Source organism: Olea europaea, chromosome 13, assembly GCF_002742605.1.
Source record: "Olea europaea var. sylvestris chromosome 13, O_europaea_v1, whole genome shotgun sequence".
In the NCBI taxonomy this organism is placed as follows: Eukaryota; Viridiplantae; Streptophyta; class Magnoliopsida; order Lamiales; family Oleaceae; genus Olea; species Olea europaea.
Window position 1 is genome coordinate 14,595,256 of NC_036249.1, and position 16,429 is coordinate 14,611,684.

The 16,429-nt window shown below is 36.5% G+C and overlaps 1 protein-coding gene across 1 annotated transcript; it reads left to right on the top strand.

The window, feature by feature from the left end:
* Positions 1-4,698: 4,698 nt before the first annotated feature.
* Positions 4,699-9,877, top strand: LOC111407691 (probable adenylate kinase 6, chloroplastic). Its single transcript, XM_023037327.1, has 4 exons — positions 4,699-5,135; positions 6,791-6,931; positions 8,369-8,641; positions 9,411-9,877. Exons 1-4 carry the CDS (start codon positions 4,833-4,835, stop codon positions 9,552-9,554), a joined length of 861 nt encoding a protein of 286 aa, XP_022893095.1. The 5' UTR covers positions 4,699-4,832; the 3' UTR covers positions 9,555-9,877.
* Positions 9,878-16,429: the final 6,552 nt, after the last annotated feature.

A 16,429-nucleotide genomic window follows, 5' to 3' on the forward strand; every position in this document is an offset into this window, starting at 1 on the left:
CTTACACGACATACATGCCAAAAAAATGGAATTGAGCGAATCTTTTCAAGTGGCTACCATCATTGAGAAACTCCCTCCTGTGTGGAGGGATTTAAAAAATTATCTCAAGTACAAACGTAAAGAGATGAATTTGGAAGAATTTATTATCCGCTTGAGAATTGAGGAAGACGATAGGAAAAATGGAAGGAAACCTATTGACCAATTTGAAGCAAACTTTGTTGAAATTTAACAAATGACTATTAACAAGAAACGAAAATCTCCGGTGATGCACCATGTAGAGATGACTCCAAGAAAGCAAAGAAGTTCAAATGGAACAGCAACAACTGTGGAAAGGCCAGACATCATTCAAGCAAGTGTCGGAAGCCGAAGAAGAATGCACAAGCCAAGGAATACTGGAGATGAGTTTATCTACAGTTGTGTCCGAATACAACATGGTTGGAAATTCAAGGAAATGGTGGGTTGACACCAGTGCTACCCATCATATATGTGCAAACAAATTAATGTTCTCCAACTATCAAGCATTGAACGAAGAACTACTATTCATAGGGAATGTTGCAAGTTCCAAGTTTGAAAGACAAAACAAAGTCACTTTGAAGATGACATTCGGAAAAGAACGCATCCTCAACAATATCCTACATGTGCCGGACATAAGAAAAATCTAGTGTTCGAGTCTCTATTTAGCAAGAATGATTTTAAATTTGTATTTTTGTCCGATAAATTTGTATTGTCTAAGAATAAGATGTATTTAGGAAGGGGATACATAAGTGATGGAATGTTCAAAATGAACTTTCTAACTGTTATACCAAAACAAGATGTTATCAATAAAATTACAAATTCTATTTACTTGCTTGAGTTGTCTTATTTATGGCATAGTCGATTAGGACACGTGAATAGTCCTAGGCCAAAAAATTGAAAAATCGACCAAACCAATCAAATCGACCCAACTTGGGGTCGGTTTGGGTTGGTTCGACACAAGTAATTGGTTTGATTTGATTTTCTTTTAAACAAAATCATATTAGGTTGGTTTAGCCATGGTTTGAAGTTTCAAACTTCTGATTAACTAACCCAACCCACTTATGTGTTCACCATTTTTTTTTTTTAAATTTAAGAAAAATAAAAATCAAAAAATAAACTCTAATATCATAACAATATCTCGATTCTCTCTAATCTATGATGTTACCGGTAAGTAATAGCATTGAAAATTTTCTTTCACAAGCTTATTATGTTATATTTAGCATTTTTTATATGCAAGCATCAGACTATATAATTCATAAAACTTTTAAGTTTTCTGTTGATCCGTCTTTATTAACTTGATTTTATTTGTTAATCAATAGTTATTATAATATTAAATTATTTGGTTATTTTAGTTATTGTAATTTAAGTGCGCTTAAAACTCGGACAATTTCTTTTGGAAAAAAAAATTAATTGGACTAAAAGTCCAAACCGATTTGATTCGGTTTGATTTAAGAGTTAGAGGGGATTGGTTTGGTTTGAAATTTGCCCAAACCGACTAATTTGGATTTGGTTTCGGGTTGTAGTTGAAACCAACCCAAATCAAACCGTGCCCAGGCCTCCATGTGAATTATAAATCGTTGCGCAAACTTATGAATCAAAGCTTAATTCTGGTGACAACAAAAATAACGGTAAATAGATTGTTTTTAAGATATTTTTATTGCCACATTTTAAAGCTATTAATTAAACTGATACAACCATTTTTCAAATCTTTTTAATTCATGAGAATAAAAAAAATAATAAATATAACAGCAATCTAAAATGTTCGTCTAAGCTTCGTTTATGTTCAAAGTTCGAGCTTTCAGTTTAGTAACGTTTTACGCTTTAAATTCATAAAAGTTTGAAACTTAATAGGCATGTTATCATTATTTTCTTGTTATCGCTTTCATGTAAACACAATTATGTTCCCAAATTTGCCCCTTGGGGTATAACCCAGTAGTGTAAAGGACATGAATGATGTAGTCTCAGCTTTGCTCACAACCGCAGTATGAATGTTCAATTCTTAAGATATGAAATTGGACTTTTTGTGAGTATCAATGTACGAACAAACTCTTGTTCCCTGATCTGTTAGAGTACATTCTGCAATTTACCTCCTTCACAATACTCCAAAGGTGGGAAGACGTGAGCCCTCAAGATTGGGGTTCAATCTTTAATTAAGTTCCCAAATTTGCACCGCCTAAAAAGAATCAGTTAGGCGAGCTTTTGGTCATTTTCCAAGTAGGAATTCTATGGTTACTAATGTTTTGGTGCGCACATGGTTTTATGCCCAAAATTACAGCAAATTGAATTATTAGTCCCCAGCTTATTATCTCTGTATAAGTTAATCCCTAGCTTCTAAGGAAAATATAATATGTTCCTCAAGACACGGGTGTACAAATCAACGACGTCTTCTTTCCTCCCACGGTCCCACCGTCCAAATGTTAGCTTTGGGCGTTAATTTCGTAAATGGTCATTGAAGTTCAATTGAAATTTTAGGTTGATTCTTAAAGTTATTATTATTATTATTTTTTTACCAATTTGGACCCTATAGTTTATTTTTCTCACATAATTTGTCACTCTATTAGCAGTATTCATCTCACATGCAATATGGCCCATTATATCTTGATATCGACTAATAGTTTTTATATCGATATCATGAAAGTACAATTGTCGAAAATAAATTGGACTCTTGAAAACAAAAAATCTTTATGTACACTTTTCCCTTTATCTCTGGTCATATTTTCACCACTAATGAGATATAAAAAGGGTTGCAACAAAGCTGAAGTAGAAGGCCAATGGAAGGAATCAATAATGCTATAACATTATTAGTCTATGTCAAGATTCAATGGCCACGTGTATCTGATATGATGTTAATTGAGTTAACAAAGTGATCAATTATGTAATATTATTTAACTGATGTGATTATATGGGTCAAAAAACACTTTAATGATCAAGTTGAAATTTTGCTTGAACTTCATTGAGTTTGTAAACTCAACTCTCTGTTAATTTATTACCTAATATGTAAAAATGTACAATCTCTAGGCATCAATATTTGTTATGAAGAAACATTTAGCCCCTCTTTGACCTACGTTTCTCAAATTTATTTAGGGCTTTGCTTGGTGTACATAATTTTTTGTACATTAAGATGTCCCGTATTCACATGGGATGGGGCACACTAAAATATGTTATTCAAATGGACCTCACCTCATGTGAGTGTATAGATACCTTAATGTACAAAAAATTATGTACAACTAGTATTATCCATTTATTTTTAACTACACGTGTTATTGAATTCACAATTTTTATCAACTTTTCAATAATATATTTTAATAATTTTTATCAAAATCTAAAAATCTAGTTTTTAACATAATTAAACAGGGTTTAGCGTTACGACATCGAAAATGTGAGAACATGGATACTTAGCATAGATTTAGGAAAAATTGCAACAGAGGTCCCAAACCTTTTCAATTTTTATAGACTTTACTCTAACTTTCATTTTGTGCTAGCAGAGGTCTCCAACCTTTCATAAATATGCACCAAAGGTCCATATGGACGGAATCCGTCCAAAAGACCATTAGTTGACCTAGAAAATTAAAAAAATGGAAGTTTGACCATTAGTTGTCCTTACATGTAAGGACGAAATTGCATATGGACCTCGAGTGCATATTTAAGAAAAGTTAGGGATCTCCGTTGATACAAAATGAAGATTAAGATAACATCTGTAAAAATTGAAAAGATTTGAGATCTCTGTTGCAATTTTCCATAGATTTAAACCATTTATTTTATTAGGTTTCACTTCCACGTGATTGTACAAACATGGTGGAAGGAGAGAATTAGCACTAGGCTTCTTAATAATGCTTTTAAATTCACAACCTTTTAAAGTAAGGTATAAGTACCAATCGATATAAATTTATGACTCTAAGTTCAAAGGTGATTGAAATTGTCAATGTGATGTTAAAATTGTATGTCGAGTTGAGGGCAAAAATTTCGAAACATTTAATGCTCAAGAATATCCTTTTGCACCCATTGTTTAATTTCTTGAGCATTTTAAGTTAGAATATGGAACCATTTTAAATTTCATCGTTTAGGGATATAAATTCATATATTTAAGTATATTGGAGAACAAGAATATCACTTCTAAAGGTTAAAGGATCCAAAATCACATTACCTAAAAGACCAGAGAGCCTAGTTTTATAAAAGATCGATATTTGACTTTAGATTTTGAAGAATAACTTGCTAATTGATCAATAGATTTTGCACCCATTGTTTAATTCTAAATATACTTATGATGCTAAACTGAGTTAATTGTTCCAATGGTCACTGAACTTAGTTCATGTATTTAATTGATCACTAAAATTTAAAATGTCGAATTTTGATCACTTAATTTAGGTCCACGTCTTTGATTTCTTACTAAATTTTAAAATATCGAGCTTTGGATACTAAACTTTGAAAAATATTATACGTTACTTACTAGCATAAATGCTGAACTTTGAAAAATATCGAATTTATAGCGAGTAATGTACAATATTTTTCAAAGTTCAGTGGTCAAAACTCAACATATTAAATTTCAGTGAGTAATAAAAAATATGGACCTAAATTTAGTGATGAAAACTCGATATTTTAAACTTTGATGACTGATTAAAAATATGAATCTAAGTTTAGTAACCGTTTGAACAATTAATTCTGCTAAACCTCTGCAAACCCACAGGTTTCATCTCTCTCGTTTTGCCTTCACTACTCCATACACAACCAGCATCGTCAACCTTCTCGAACTGAATCCAACTCTCTTCTTTCTCAACCGATCAAACAATAAACTCAGAAGTTTTCTTATCTGGTGATCGATGACGGTGTTGAGCCGCTTAATATCGAGGTACAGAACAGCCTCATCAGTTCGTAGTTTCTGCACTAAATCGTCTGAGAATGACCTTACAAGAGCAGCAACAGCAGCAGCTCTTTCTTCTGCTCTTCCCGTTAAAAATTCCAATGGGAGGGGAAGGAATGTGCAGTGGGTTTTCCTGGGTTGTCCGGGTGTAGGCAAAGGCACCTATGCCGCCCGATTGTCGAACCTCCTAGGCGTTCCCCATATCTCTACTGGGGATCTTGTGCGCCAAGAACTCTCCTCTCATGGACCCCTTTCTTCTCAGGTATCGTTGTTTTTATTTCCTCTTGAATTTGTGTAATTAAAATGAATGCAGAAGCTCATTTAGACGAGATGAGTAATATGGAATAGAGCGGGACGTAAAAGCTGGGCTCAAGTCTTGCCATCGCCCATATATTAAAATTGTGGAGTTACTAGACTTCTGATGGGAAAAAATTTGAACCTGGACCTTATATAGATATATATGTTGCTGTATACAGATTATACATATTTGTTTGATTTGTTTGAGACAAAGTGAGTTTAGTCCTGCATATGAGTGTATATATTGTTTTCTTTATGTATTTAGGGATTGGTTCGATAAAATAGTGATTACACTTATGTGTTTTTTTCCAGCATTGCACATTATTAAAGAATTGAAGCAGGAAAAATGAATTCCATTGTATTGCCTCGAAGAGAAAATCTAATCAGTGCATTGCAAGGTGTTGTGTATAAATGGAATATGAAACCAACAAACTAACCAACTCTACCCAAATCAGCTGCACAAAGCAATACAAGATGGATACGTGGACTTGATCAACTAATCTAACCGCCTAACTGATAGCTGGTTTCAGTGGTGTACCTTCTTCCTTCTTTCTGTTAGTTTTCTATCTGTTACTCCCCCTCAAGATGGAGTGTGAGGATTAATAACACCCATCTTGGATAATAGGGGAAACATCAGAGAGGCTGGTATAGCCTTTGTGAAAATGTCGGCTAATTGATGATGAGAACGAACTGGTAGTAATTTGACAGAGCCATCAGTCACCTTGTCTCAAACAAAATGGCAATTGATCTCGATGTGCTTACGTTCATGAAAGATAGGATTTGAAGCAATATGAATTGTCGCTTGATTGTCACAAAATATCAATGCAGGATCTTTGTTGGAAATCTGAAAATCATGAAGTAATTGAGTAAGCCAAATTTATATTCAGCTTTAGCTGAAGATCTGGATATTGTATTTTGCTTCTTGGCTTTCCAAGAAATTAGAGAATCTCCAAGAAAAACACAACAGTCAGCGATTGATTTCCTTGTATCAAGACATACTCCCCATTCTGCCTTTGCGAAAGCTCTCAACTGCAATGAACATTTTGCAGAAAACAGAATTCCTTGCCCTGGACTTGCCTTGAGATATTGTAAAGGTGATGAGCTGCATTTAGTTGTGGCTGCCTAGGTTGTGACACCAATTGGCTCAACTTGTGAATAGCAAATGTGATATCAGGTCTGGCTATAGTGAGGTAAAGGAGGCGATCAATCAGTCTCCTGTACATGGATACATCAGCAATGCGTTCCCCTTAGGCAATGCAGCTGGTTTACATGCCTAAACTTGAGCTTTCAGAGAGATGACACATGTATTTATTTGAGTTTTTCTTCGACATTTTTGTTTCTGTTTGCATGTGTAAATACTTGTGCAAAGCAACTTTATGTAAATCATTTTGTTTCCACGATCTTTAGTGCTCATTTGATACAATCTCATATCCTAATATTTTGTGGAAATTCCATGCTGAAAATTTTGTTTCTTGAGTCATACTTGGAGCAACTAAGGACTCACATGATTTGTTATCGTAGACTATAAAGTTATTAACTAATATTAGCATCCTTGGTTTCCTTGTTATTTCCTGTTCTATTTTGCCGCATCTTATATTTACCATCTGTTTTCTTCAACAGCTTGCAGAGATTGTGAACCAAGGGAAATTAATTTCAGATGAAATTATAATAAATCTTCTTTCCAAGCATCTTGAAGAATCTCAAGCTAAGGGTGAAATGGGATTTATCCTAGATGGCTTTCCTCGGACTGTAAGACAGGCGGTGAGCATTAAGTTTTCTATGTTGTAGAAATACCAAATTATTAGGTCGGATTTACAATTACTGATTGACTGCATATGAATTTAACTTCTATTACAGAACCGGATCGGCAAGCTTCCTTATGTACAATTTAGACTGCGAAGTTTTCTTTTTGTTTTTGAAACTAAGCTTGCTTTTTGCTCATGTTCACTCTGCCTTACAACGTTTGGTTTTTGGAATGATATTTTCTCTTGTACTCTTTTGTCAGGAAAAAAAAAAGTGAGAAAATACATACTTCGAGTTTTGTAAATTTGAAGATTCTTGAAACAGATAATACTAGAATAAGTTAATACCCTATCCCTGCCGAATACCATGCTTGAGTTTCTAAGTGTAGCTCCTGCTGAAAATTTTTTGAAGGCGAATTTGAGAAATCTGTAAATTACTTTGACAAGATTTACCAATTAAACTTGTGTAATAATATTGTGCTACAGTTCTTGTTGATGACTTGGCTGGATGAATTTCTTGTAGAATCATAGATATCCGAGTGAAACTGCATAATTGAAACTAGTGGTAGCCATGATAACATTATCTGGGTTGTAAGATAAAAATTTCAGTAAGTTGAATATTTTCAATAGACTACTGTTTGTGCAGTATATGTTTTCCTCTTCTACATTGATGCTTATGGTATTGTAGGCTCCATCTTCTTAGAATAACCATTGTGTAGGCAAAGATGGTGATGGTTTATTTTATTTTATTTTATTTTATTTTTTCCTTGGATGAGTTCTTTCTGATCTGTCAAGTAGTTAGAAGGTAAAATTTCATTAATTTTGTCAGCACTATGACAATTTCCCACACTAACAAATTTACAAATATTTTTTTCTGTGGTGGCATCTTCTCTCTGTTCCAAGTTGTCAGCCTTTGTCTACTAAACTGTGTTGATTTTGCGAATCTCATGTCCACCAATCATGTTCCAGTAGTGCTCTCGACTAAACTTTGTTGATCATTAGTGCTCTCCAACTCCTTAAGGTGGATGATCACTATAAAATAATCAACTTTACATGATGCGAGGGTTTTAAATTACTATTTATACTCGTTAGTTATTGAAACTTATCTATATTTGGCTTTTTCTTTAAAATAATTCAAACTCCTTTCTGACAACTCTTGGACTAGTTTTAGAGATTTATTTCCAGTAATATATATTGTGAGAGAAATTTAGTTCATGCTACCTGTCAGTGCCAAATTCTACCCTGGTCTGAGACACAAACTCTGAAATTAATGCAAGTTGTTTCATTGTTATCTGCAGCTTTTTATTTTTCCCCCCATTTTGAATTTTTTTTTTTTGGTTTCTAAATGTTTTTTCATAGAGTCCAATTTCTATTTTCTATGATTGAATTGACTACCCAAAAGAACAGTCTCATCTCATCTCCTGCATACTGCTTTTCCTGTGTTTCTATGTTGCAGGAAATCTTGGACGGGGTAACTGACATTGATCTGGTAATTAATCTGAAACTTCGAAAAGAAGCATTGATTGCCAAATGCCTTGGAAGAAGAATTTGCAGTGAGTGTGGAGGGAATTACAATGTTGCGAGCATTGACATCAAGGGCGAAGATGGAAGCCCAAGGATGTACATGCCTCCCCTACTTCCTCCTCCAAATTGTGAATCAAAATTAATAACACGATCTGACGACACAGAAGTAGTAGTTAAAGAACGACTCCTCGTATACAATGAGAAGGTAAAGCTCTTCATCTTTTTAAAGTCCCATTAGTTTCATCTTTCTTTGGCCAAGATTTTCCTGGTTCCTTCTGCATTTAAAACAAAGTTAATAAATCATCATTCTTAAAGAGATTATACGTCCAAGTAATTGAAAAGCATTTGAGAAAATTCCTGTAAACTATGATGATTTGCCAAAGGGAAGACACCGTTATATTATTTAGCTGCACCAGATAAAATGTGAAATGATATATCTTTGGATTTTTTTTTTTTTTTTTTTTTTTTTTTCATCAGCATCTGGTGAAATTCTGACACTTCTGCTTCTGTGCAAGCAAAAAATTGATTTTTTTTGTTCCTTGATATTCACTTCATACCATACCATACTTTTATGAGACGATGATTGCATGTACAGCAGAATTTCAACAGTATTATGGTGGTTTCTGAATTAAATACCATGTGTAAGAAGTATTTATAGGTCCGCCAACTTGATGGATGCGTCTCTCTCTCTCTCTCTCTCTTGCATGTACAGATTAAAGATCTATCACCACCTTGTATCACCTTTCAAATAATCTTCGACTAACTGGACGCCAGCTGTAGGGAACATTTGGGACTTGCCAGTAATTGTTGTATGTTTTGATCATTTCTGAATGACTTCTTGTTGCTACTTGACATATATAAGTGTACTCGTTCTAAACTTGGAAAAAAGATCAAACTATAATAACCAGTTAGTTTAATAGTAAATTTTATTTGGTTATCCAATATTTTGTATTTTGATATGCCATAACCTGCAGAGCCAACCTGTTGAGGAGTTTTACTGTGCACGTGGAAAATTGCTGGAGTTTGATCTTCCTGGAGGAATTCCCGAGTCCTGGACGAAGTTGCTTCAAGCTTTGAATCTTGATGATCACAAAGTCAAAAAATCAGCTGCAGCTTAAGTTCAGATATCATTCAGGTAGATTCTCTGGGAAAGTTAATCATTTTTTGCACGTGAAATTTCACGTGCATATTACGCAGACAATAAAATTATTTTGGTTTGTGCAACATTATATTACTGTGGGGAGTCATGAAGTTTAGCAGGTCTTATTAATTTAGGTTTATCAGGGAAATGTAATGGTTCATTGAAGTTTCTAGTTTTAGATGCCAATATATATATACACGGTTTAGGCAACATAGTGGTGGGTGTAATTTATCGACATTTGCATGTTACAATTTATATAGATACATTTTATACTAGATATGGAGTGATGCTTTTGTGTTTTTTCCTTGTTCTTCTTTTTGACTGGACTGTTAATGGCATACTTGCTTCCTTGTGCACTCGATTTGTTGTTACTTTTCTAATCTTCTTTAGCATTGGTTTACTTGATTAACTTGGTCAGTTGTATGATAAGTTCATTGCAATGTCGAAATGGCCATATGTTATTTTACAAGGACAGTAGCAGGAACATCCACTTGACTTAATTAGAAATTGTGTAAAAGTCGAAGTCAAAGTGAGTGGTAGGAGTTTTGATCATCATAAATATGGCACTTCATCTTAGGCTCGCAAGTGTAAACATATGCCACCATTAGCAAGCATTTTTAATATGTAATCGTAAGTTTGATCTTGATTATGAACTACGAATGCACGAGACATGACATGTGAGCACAAATTGTTGAACAAGCAAAATTACTCTTATTTGTGTTCACATATTATTTTATTTCAGCAAAATCATTATTGAAACATAGTAAGAGAGTGTTTGATACCCATTTTTATGTAAAAATGCTTTTTAGAATTATAAATCGATGAAAAATGTGTGGTCGAAAAATAATGAAAAGTTTTTTATTTACGTGTAATATTATTTTAATAAAAATGTGTAGTTGAAAAGAAGATAAAGAAAAATGTATTTTGAAAAAAATTGGTACCAAACGGGACTAAAATAAGAATGTTAAAACCTTTTGAAAGTGTCATGGTAATCATTGAATGAAAATTATGTAGCATGATGAATAAAATGTGAAAATATACCATATACAGTCAAAACTTCACTAATTATGACTGTGTGAAATATACCATATACAGTCAAAACTTCACTAATTATGACTGCTACATATCGTCAAAAAAATAATAATACTAAATTACCCGTTTGGATTCATCCTGTATTTAAAAATAGGCATGAATTCAATCCCTTCTGAAATTTGTACTCTCTTATCAAACAGTCAACCTCTCTCTCAATTCTTATTTTCAACAAATATCATTGATTTTATGGAGAGATGATGGGTGCATTTCATTCATGCTTTCGATACCATTTAATCTTGACATTTTAGTTTATTTCTATGAGTTTTGAAACGTTTTTGACTTTTATTTTCATGTTGTTTTATTAGTTAGGTGAATTGGTGTGAATGGTGCAAAACTTGGAGAAAATAGTGACGTTGGCATGAGTTAAGGAGAAGTTGACGTTGATTTGATAAAACTCGATGTTTGAAAGTTAAATTGAAAGAAAGAAGCGAATAACGATGAAAAAATGTGAAATCCAAAGTTTGTTGAGTCAATTTTAACTTATCAATAGTTGATTCAGACTACAAAACAATAATTGAAGATAGCTAGGAGTCAATCGGATGCAATCAGAAGTTAAAAAAAAGAAAAAAAGAAAAAAAAAAAGAGTGAAATATGATTAAAATATTTTTCACAAATCAAATTTCAATCGTACATGTTCCAAATTTTTAGCCGGAGGTTGAGACCCATACTTGACATAGTAAACATTCGAATTAGAAAATGATATCTCTAACAATTTATAAAATCGGATAAGTTTTAGTCACCCTCGATTCCAAAATAGTAGTAGGTCTCCTATAGCATCAGTTAACCATACATAAGGGAAAATTATGCAAATTTAGCACCAAAGTAAAGTGTAGTCCTTTACGTTATCTTTATAACGCACTTTAAATCACCTCAATTAAATATTGAGAGACAAAGTTATGATAAAATATTAAATGATGTGCAGTGCTGAATTTTTGCCAAAGTGGGCTCCCCAACGCAGGATCGACGTCCAGCTAGGGTTTTCAAAAGTTTTGTCTGTTTTTAAAGCCCAATTAGACTAAAACTTGTCCAGCACTTAGGAAAGTATATATACAACCTACAAGGGACTTCTAAAACACAAAAAGCAATAGATCAGTCAAGAGAACAAAGGGACCAACTAGAATAAGATTAATTCAAGCTTCAAACCAATTTTTATTTCTTTTCTTCTCCATGTTTTTTTATTTTGAATTTGATTGTCCTTTTCATCCATCACGAACTAATTTCTATATCTAGGGTTTGCACTAACCAAAAGTTGAGATTATGCTTTGATTTTAATTAGTTATTTCTTTGAGATTTTCGTTTTGTTTATTGGTGTTGATGCTACCAAAAATCGTACCTGAGCAATTTCGAGCTGGACGACTGATGGCGAGCACGAACGTGATCTTCCAGCACCTGAAACAAAGGCGTCGAGGTGTGTCATCGTCGTCCCTCCGATGCTTAAGTTAGAATATGTGCGTGAGGGTATGAACTGAAAATTGCATAAAAGTAGTAGCTGAATAATGAGTTGAAACCATGTATTTATAGTGTTAGGTGGTTGGATCCTATTAGGATTGAACAATTGGGGAATCTTTATCTCATAGAGTCCTATCGGAGGTGGATGTTTGACATGCACAACAAGTGTGAGATCAGTACAAGTCTAACAATAGTAAACTCCTCCTGCATCTAGAAGTCTTGTGGGGTATCAAGTGTGACACGTCACTGTTCGTAGGAGGATGTGGTATCGTTGAAGTAAAAAGCATGAGGACATTGAATACCGAGGACTCCACTGCCCGACCTCATGGTACGATTAGGAGAGAGGTAGAGGATATTTTCCATATCCTCGGGATGTTTTCCATCATACCCGACGAATATATTTTGAAGACCAAGTTGGGAGTCATTGGGAAATATGAGGTCGAGGTAAATAGATGGACCATATCACTGGGCCTCGTGCATCCATGCTTGAGGTTCGAGTGTGGGATGCACAATTGTGAAAATAGCCCACATGCGAAGAAACTCGAGGTCCAATACAGAGATGACATCAACCCTAAAGTGAAAGGCAATTTAACTTTGGTGGCCCCGATGAGTGACACGTGTCCAAATCAAATGGTCCAAGTTGGACAACCCTTGAGTTTCCCACTGGAGTCTATAAACACCCCAATCATTTTTCATTTCTTACCTTTTTACTTCTCTGTGATTTTTTCAGAATCTTCGAGCTTGGGCATTTTGTGGATTTTGGGTCGTCGATATTAAGGTAAGAGATCGAGAACTTAAGCTTTATTTTTTAAGAACACTTTCGGTAGGATGTCTAGTGAATCTAACTCATCGTCATCCTTTGGGTCGAGGACAACCCCAGAGAGTTTAGGTAGGTCGATAATTCTTGTAGCCATCCCTATTTATGCACAACCTCGAGCAGAAATTAACTCGACGCTTTTAACATATCCCGACCAACCTTGTACCCTTAAGGAGCACTTGGCCATATCGACGGCTAGGGAACGTGGCCTAATGCCGAGCTGTGACATTCGAGTGCCCGGGGTAGGGGATAGGATGGCTATAGCTCGGGATGGGGAGTTTGTGATTTTTAGGGATTCTTTAAAAGGGGGGTTTAGGTGGCCCCTACATAATATGAGCCCGGGGCAATTAGTGCCAAATGGGTGGAGGATGCTCGCCTATTTCTTCATCACCTGTAGATACTTGGGCATTACACCATATCTCGGCCTATGTAGAATGGTCTTCGACCTTAAACAGTTGCCTCAGTATACCTGTTTTGCCTACCTTTCTACCCGGGGAGGTTTTAGAATCCCGAAGATGCTGAGTTCCTTAAAAGGGTGGAAGGAGAAATGGTTCTACGTGATTCCCCAGGATATCGACCTTCCATTCAAATCTCGATGGGGTTTTCTAGATACATCGAGGTTTTGTGAGGGTCAGGCATACTTTGAATGTCTAGAGAGGGACAGGCAGATGTTAGAAAATCTCGAGCCTCTGGTGTTTGATATGGACGACATCCTCGAGGATGACGTTCTCGATCGTGCAGACATTAAAGGCGTCAAGGGTAGGACTTGTACCTTTTTTCTTTATTTTTTGCTTATTTATATGCTCGTGTTTAATATATCGTTGATGTTTGCAAAAATGACTTTTGATCCAACTGCTTTGCGACAGTCCGTACAGTCCAAATCAAGGGCCCCTCAAATTCGAACTCCGAGGCAGAAAAGGGAGAAGAAGAGGCCTTGAGCATCTAGGCCAGAACAAAAAAGAAGTGGGGCAGGAGAGTCCTCGAGGCACAGAAGCACGTCACCTGGAGGTAACACTCCTTGAGCTATTCCGTCTCAAGCTCTTCCTTCTCCCCGAGAGCACACAGTAGTGGATCTCGATGAGGATAACGTGCCCCCGAGTACTGAGAACGTCGAGAATGCTGGACAACCATATTTGATTTCGGGCCCTGTAGACAAATACCGACAAAGGCTCGCGTATGAAGAGGCCGGCAAGGACCTCGAGTCTCTTACATTCCAGGTGAACTATGAGGATTATAAAATTTAGTCTTTTTATATCGAGGTCATAGCTCATGGTGAATGTTTTTGCAGGCTTTAAGTATAGCTCGAGGTGGCTTGCTCAGGGGGATGGATGATTCCCGAAAGGTGGTCGAGCTCCAAGAGGCAGTGGAAGCCCGAGACACGAGAGTAACTAACCTCGAGGCTGAGCGTGACCTGGCCAAGATCGAGCTTCGAAAGGCTCGTGATGAACTAGGCCTCGTGAAAGATGAGGCAGAAGAATTGAAGATGGAGCTCGAGCGGGTGAAGAAAAGCCTCGAGGGCAGGTTGGCCGAAGCTCGGGCTGAAGCTATCGTGGACTTCCAGAAGTCCGAGAACTTCAACAAGCTGAAGGGCGATTACGTAATGGGCTCATATCTCCATGGCCTTAAGGAGGCTCGAGCATTTCTTCGGTCAAAGCCTGATGCTAAGCCTGAGGAGCTGAATGCCATCCCGGAGATTGCTGGAGACCTCGAGCTTTCGGAGTCAGAAGAGGGTACCCTTGATGATGACCTCGAGGATGATCATGAGAGCCCCGGCGTCTAGATGTAATTTGTCTTTAATCGAGCACCATTTGTAAAAAACATGTTTTTTGTCGCATCACTTTTTATCGAGCACTATTAACAATCTGCGTGTTCCCAATTATTTTGCCTGAGCTTTTACTTGAGCTAATCTCTCTGCTATTTCTCGATTATAAAAATGCTCGACGAATATCCTGGATAACTATCGAGGATATTACGAATTTTAATATCGATGACCTCATAAATGATGTCGGAGGATTTATACTCAACGATTCAAATATTAAACATTTATGCCGTATATTAATATCGACGATCATGCTTTTACGAACATTAATATCGATGATATAAATAGACATTTACGCCTTATACTAATATCGACGATTATGCTTTACGAACATTAATATCGATGGCATGCAAAAATCTTGGTAATGACGGTGAGTCTTGAGGAACTTGAATGTAATCCTCGTGTTCTTTCAATGTAATCCTACAGGCAAGGCTTTTGCTTGTCGAGGACAAGGCTTAGGAGTGTTTGCTCGAGGGCAAGGCTTACATTGCTTGTCGAGGACAAGGCTTGGGACTGCCTGCTCGAGGGCAACACTTACATTGTTTGTCGAGGACAAGGCTTAGGAATGCTTGCTCGAGGGCAAGGCTTACATTGCTTGTTGAGGACAAGGCTTGGGACAGCCTGCTTGAGGGCAAGGCTTACATTGCTTGTCGAGGACAAGGCTTGGTTAATTCCTGGATGCAAAGCAAACTATAGGGCTGTTATACTCGAGGTTTGAATTTATTAATTCTTCGGACTGGACTTGGATTTATATTGTATCCAAGCTACATACGTACCCAAACGGGGTCAAGCCGAACGTAGTTCATTACAAAAGAAAATGAAAAACATGCATGGGCACGCAGGCCCGTCAAACTAGAAATAAAATTCAAGGGCATGCAAGCCCGAAGAACTAAAAATAACATTCAGAAGAACTAAAAATGCAGGAATAAAAAGAAAATCTCCTAGATGACATCGAGAATGTTACTTGCAATATATTTTCAGATTATCGGCGTTCCATGGCCTTGGAAGAGGACTACCCGAGGTATCCTTTAGGCTGTAAGACCCTCTTCCGATTTGCCGTATGACTTCGAATGGTCCTTCCCAAATAGGCCCGAGCTTGCCGGGAGCATGACCAGCAGCTTCGGCCTTCCTCAGCACAAGGTCTCCAACCTTGAACTTCCGAGATCTGACCTGGCTATTAAAATGCCTTGCCACTCTGCTCTAGTAAGAGGCTACTCTTAGTGCTGCTTGTTCGCTAACCTCCTCAAGGAAGTCCAAATGTTCTGTCGTACATTCCAGAGAGTCGGGCATCATTCTCCTTAGGCTGGGAAAACTGATTTCAACTGGGATGGTGGTGTCCATGCCAAATGCTAGCATGAAGGGGGTTTCACCCGTCATAGGTTTATGTGAAGTTCCGTACGTCTAGAGTATTGAGGTCAGCTCATCGGACCAAGAACCTTTGGCATCCCCGAGTCTTCTCCGGAGGTCTTGCAATATAATTCGATTCGTGACCTCGGCTAGGCCATTGCTCTGAGGGTGCGAAACTGATGTTAGTCGATGGTCAATCCCTAGGTTGGTGTAAAAACTTCTGAATTGTGCATTATCAAATTGTCGTCCATTATCAGTTATGAGGACCTTTGGTATCCCGAACCTACAAACAATGGATTTCCACACAAAAGCTCTAAGTTTAGGCTCC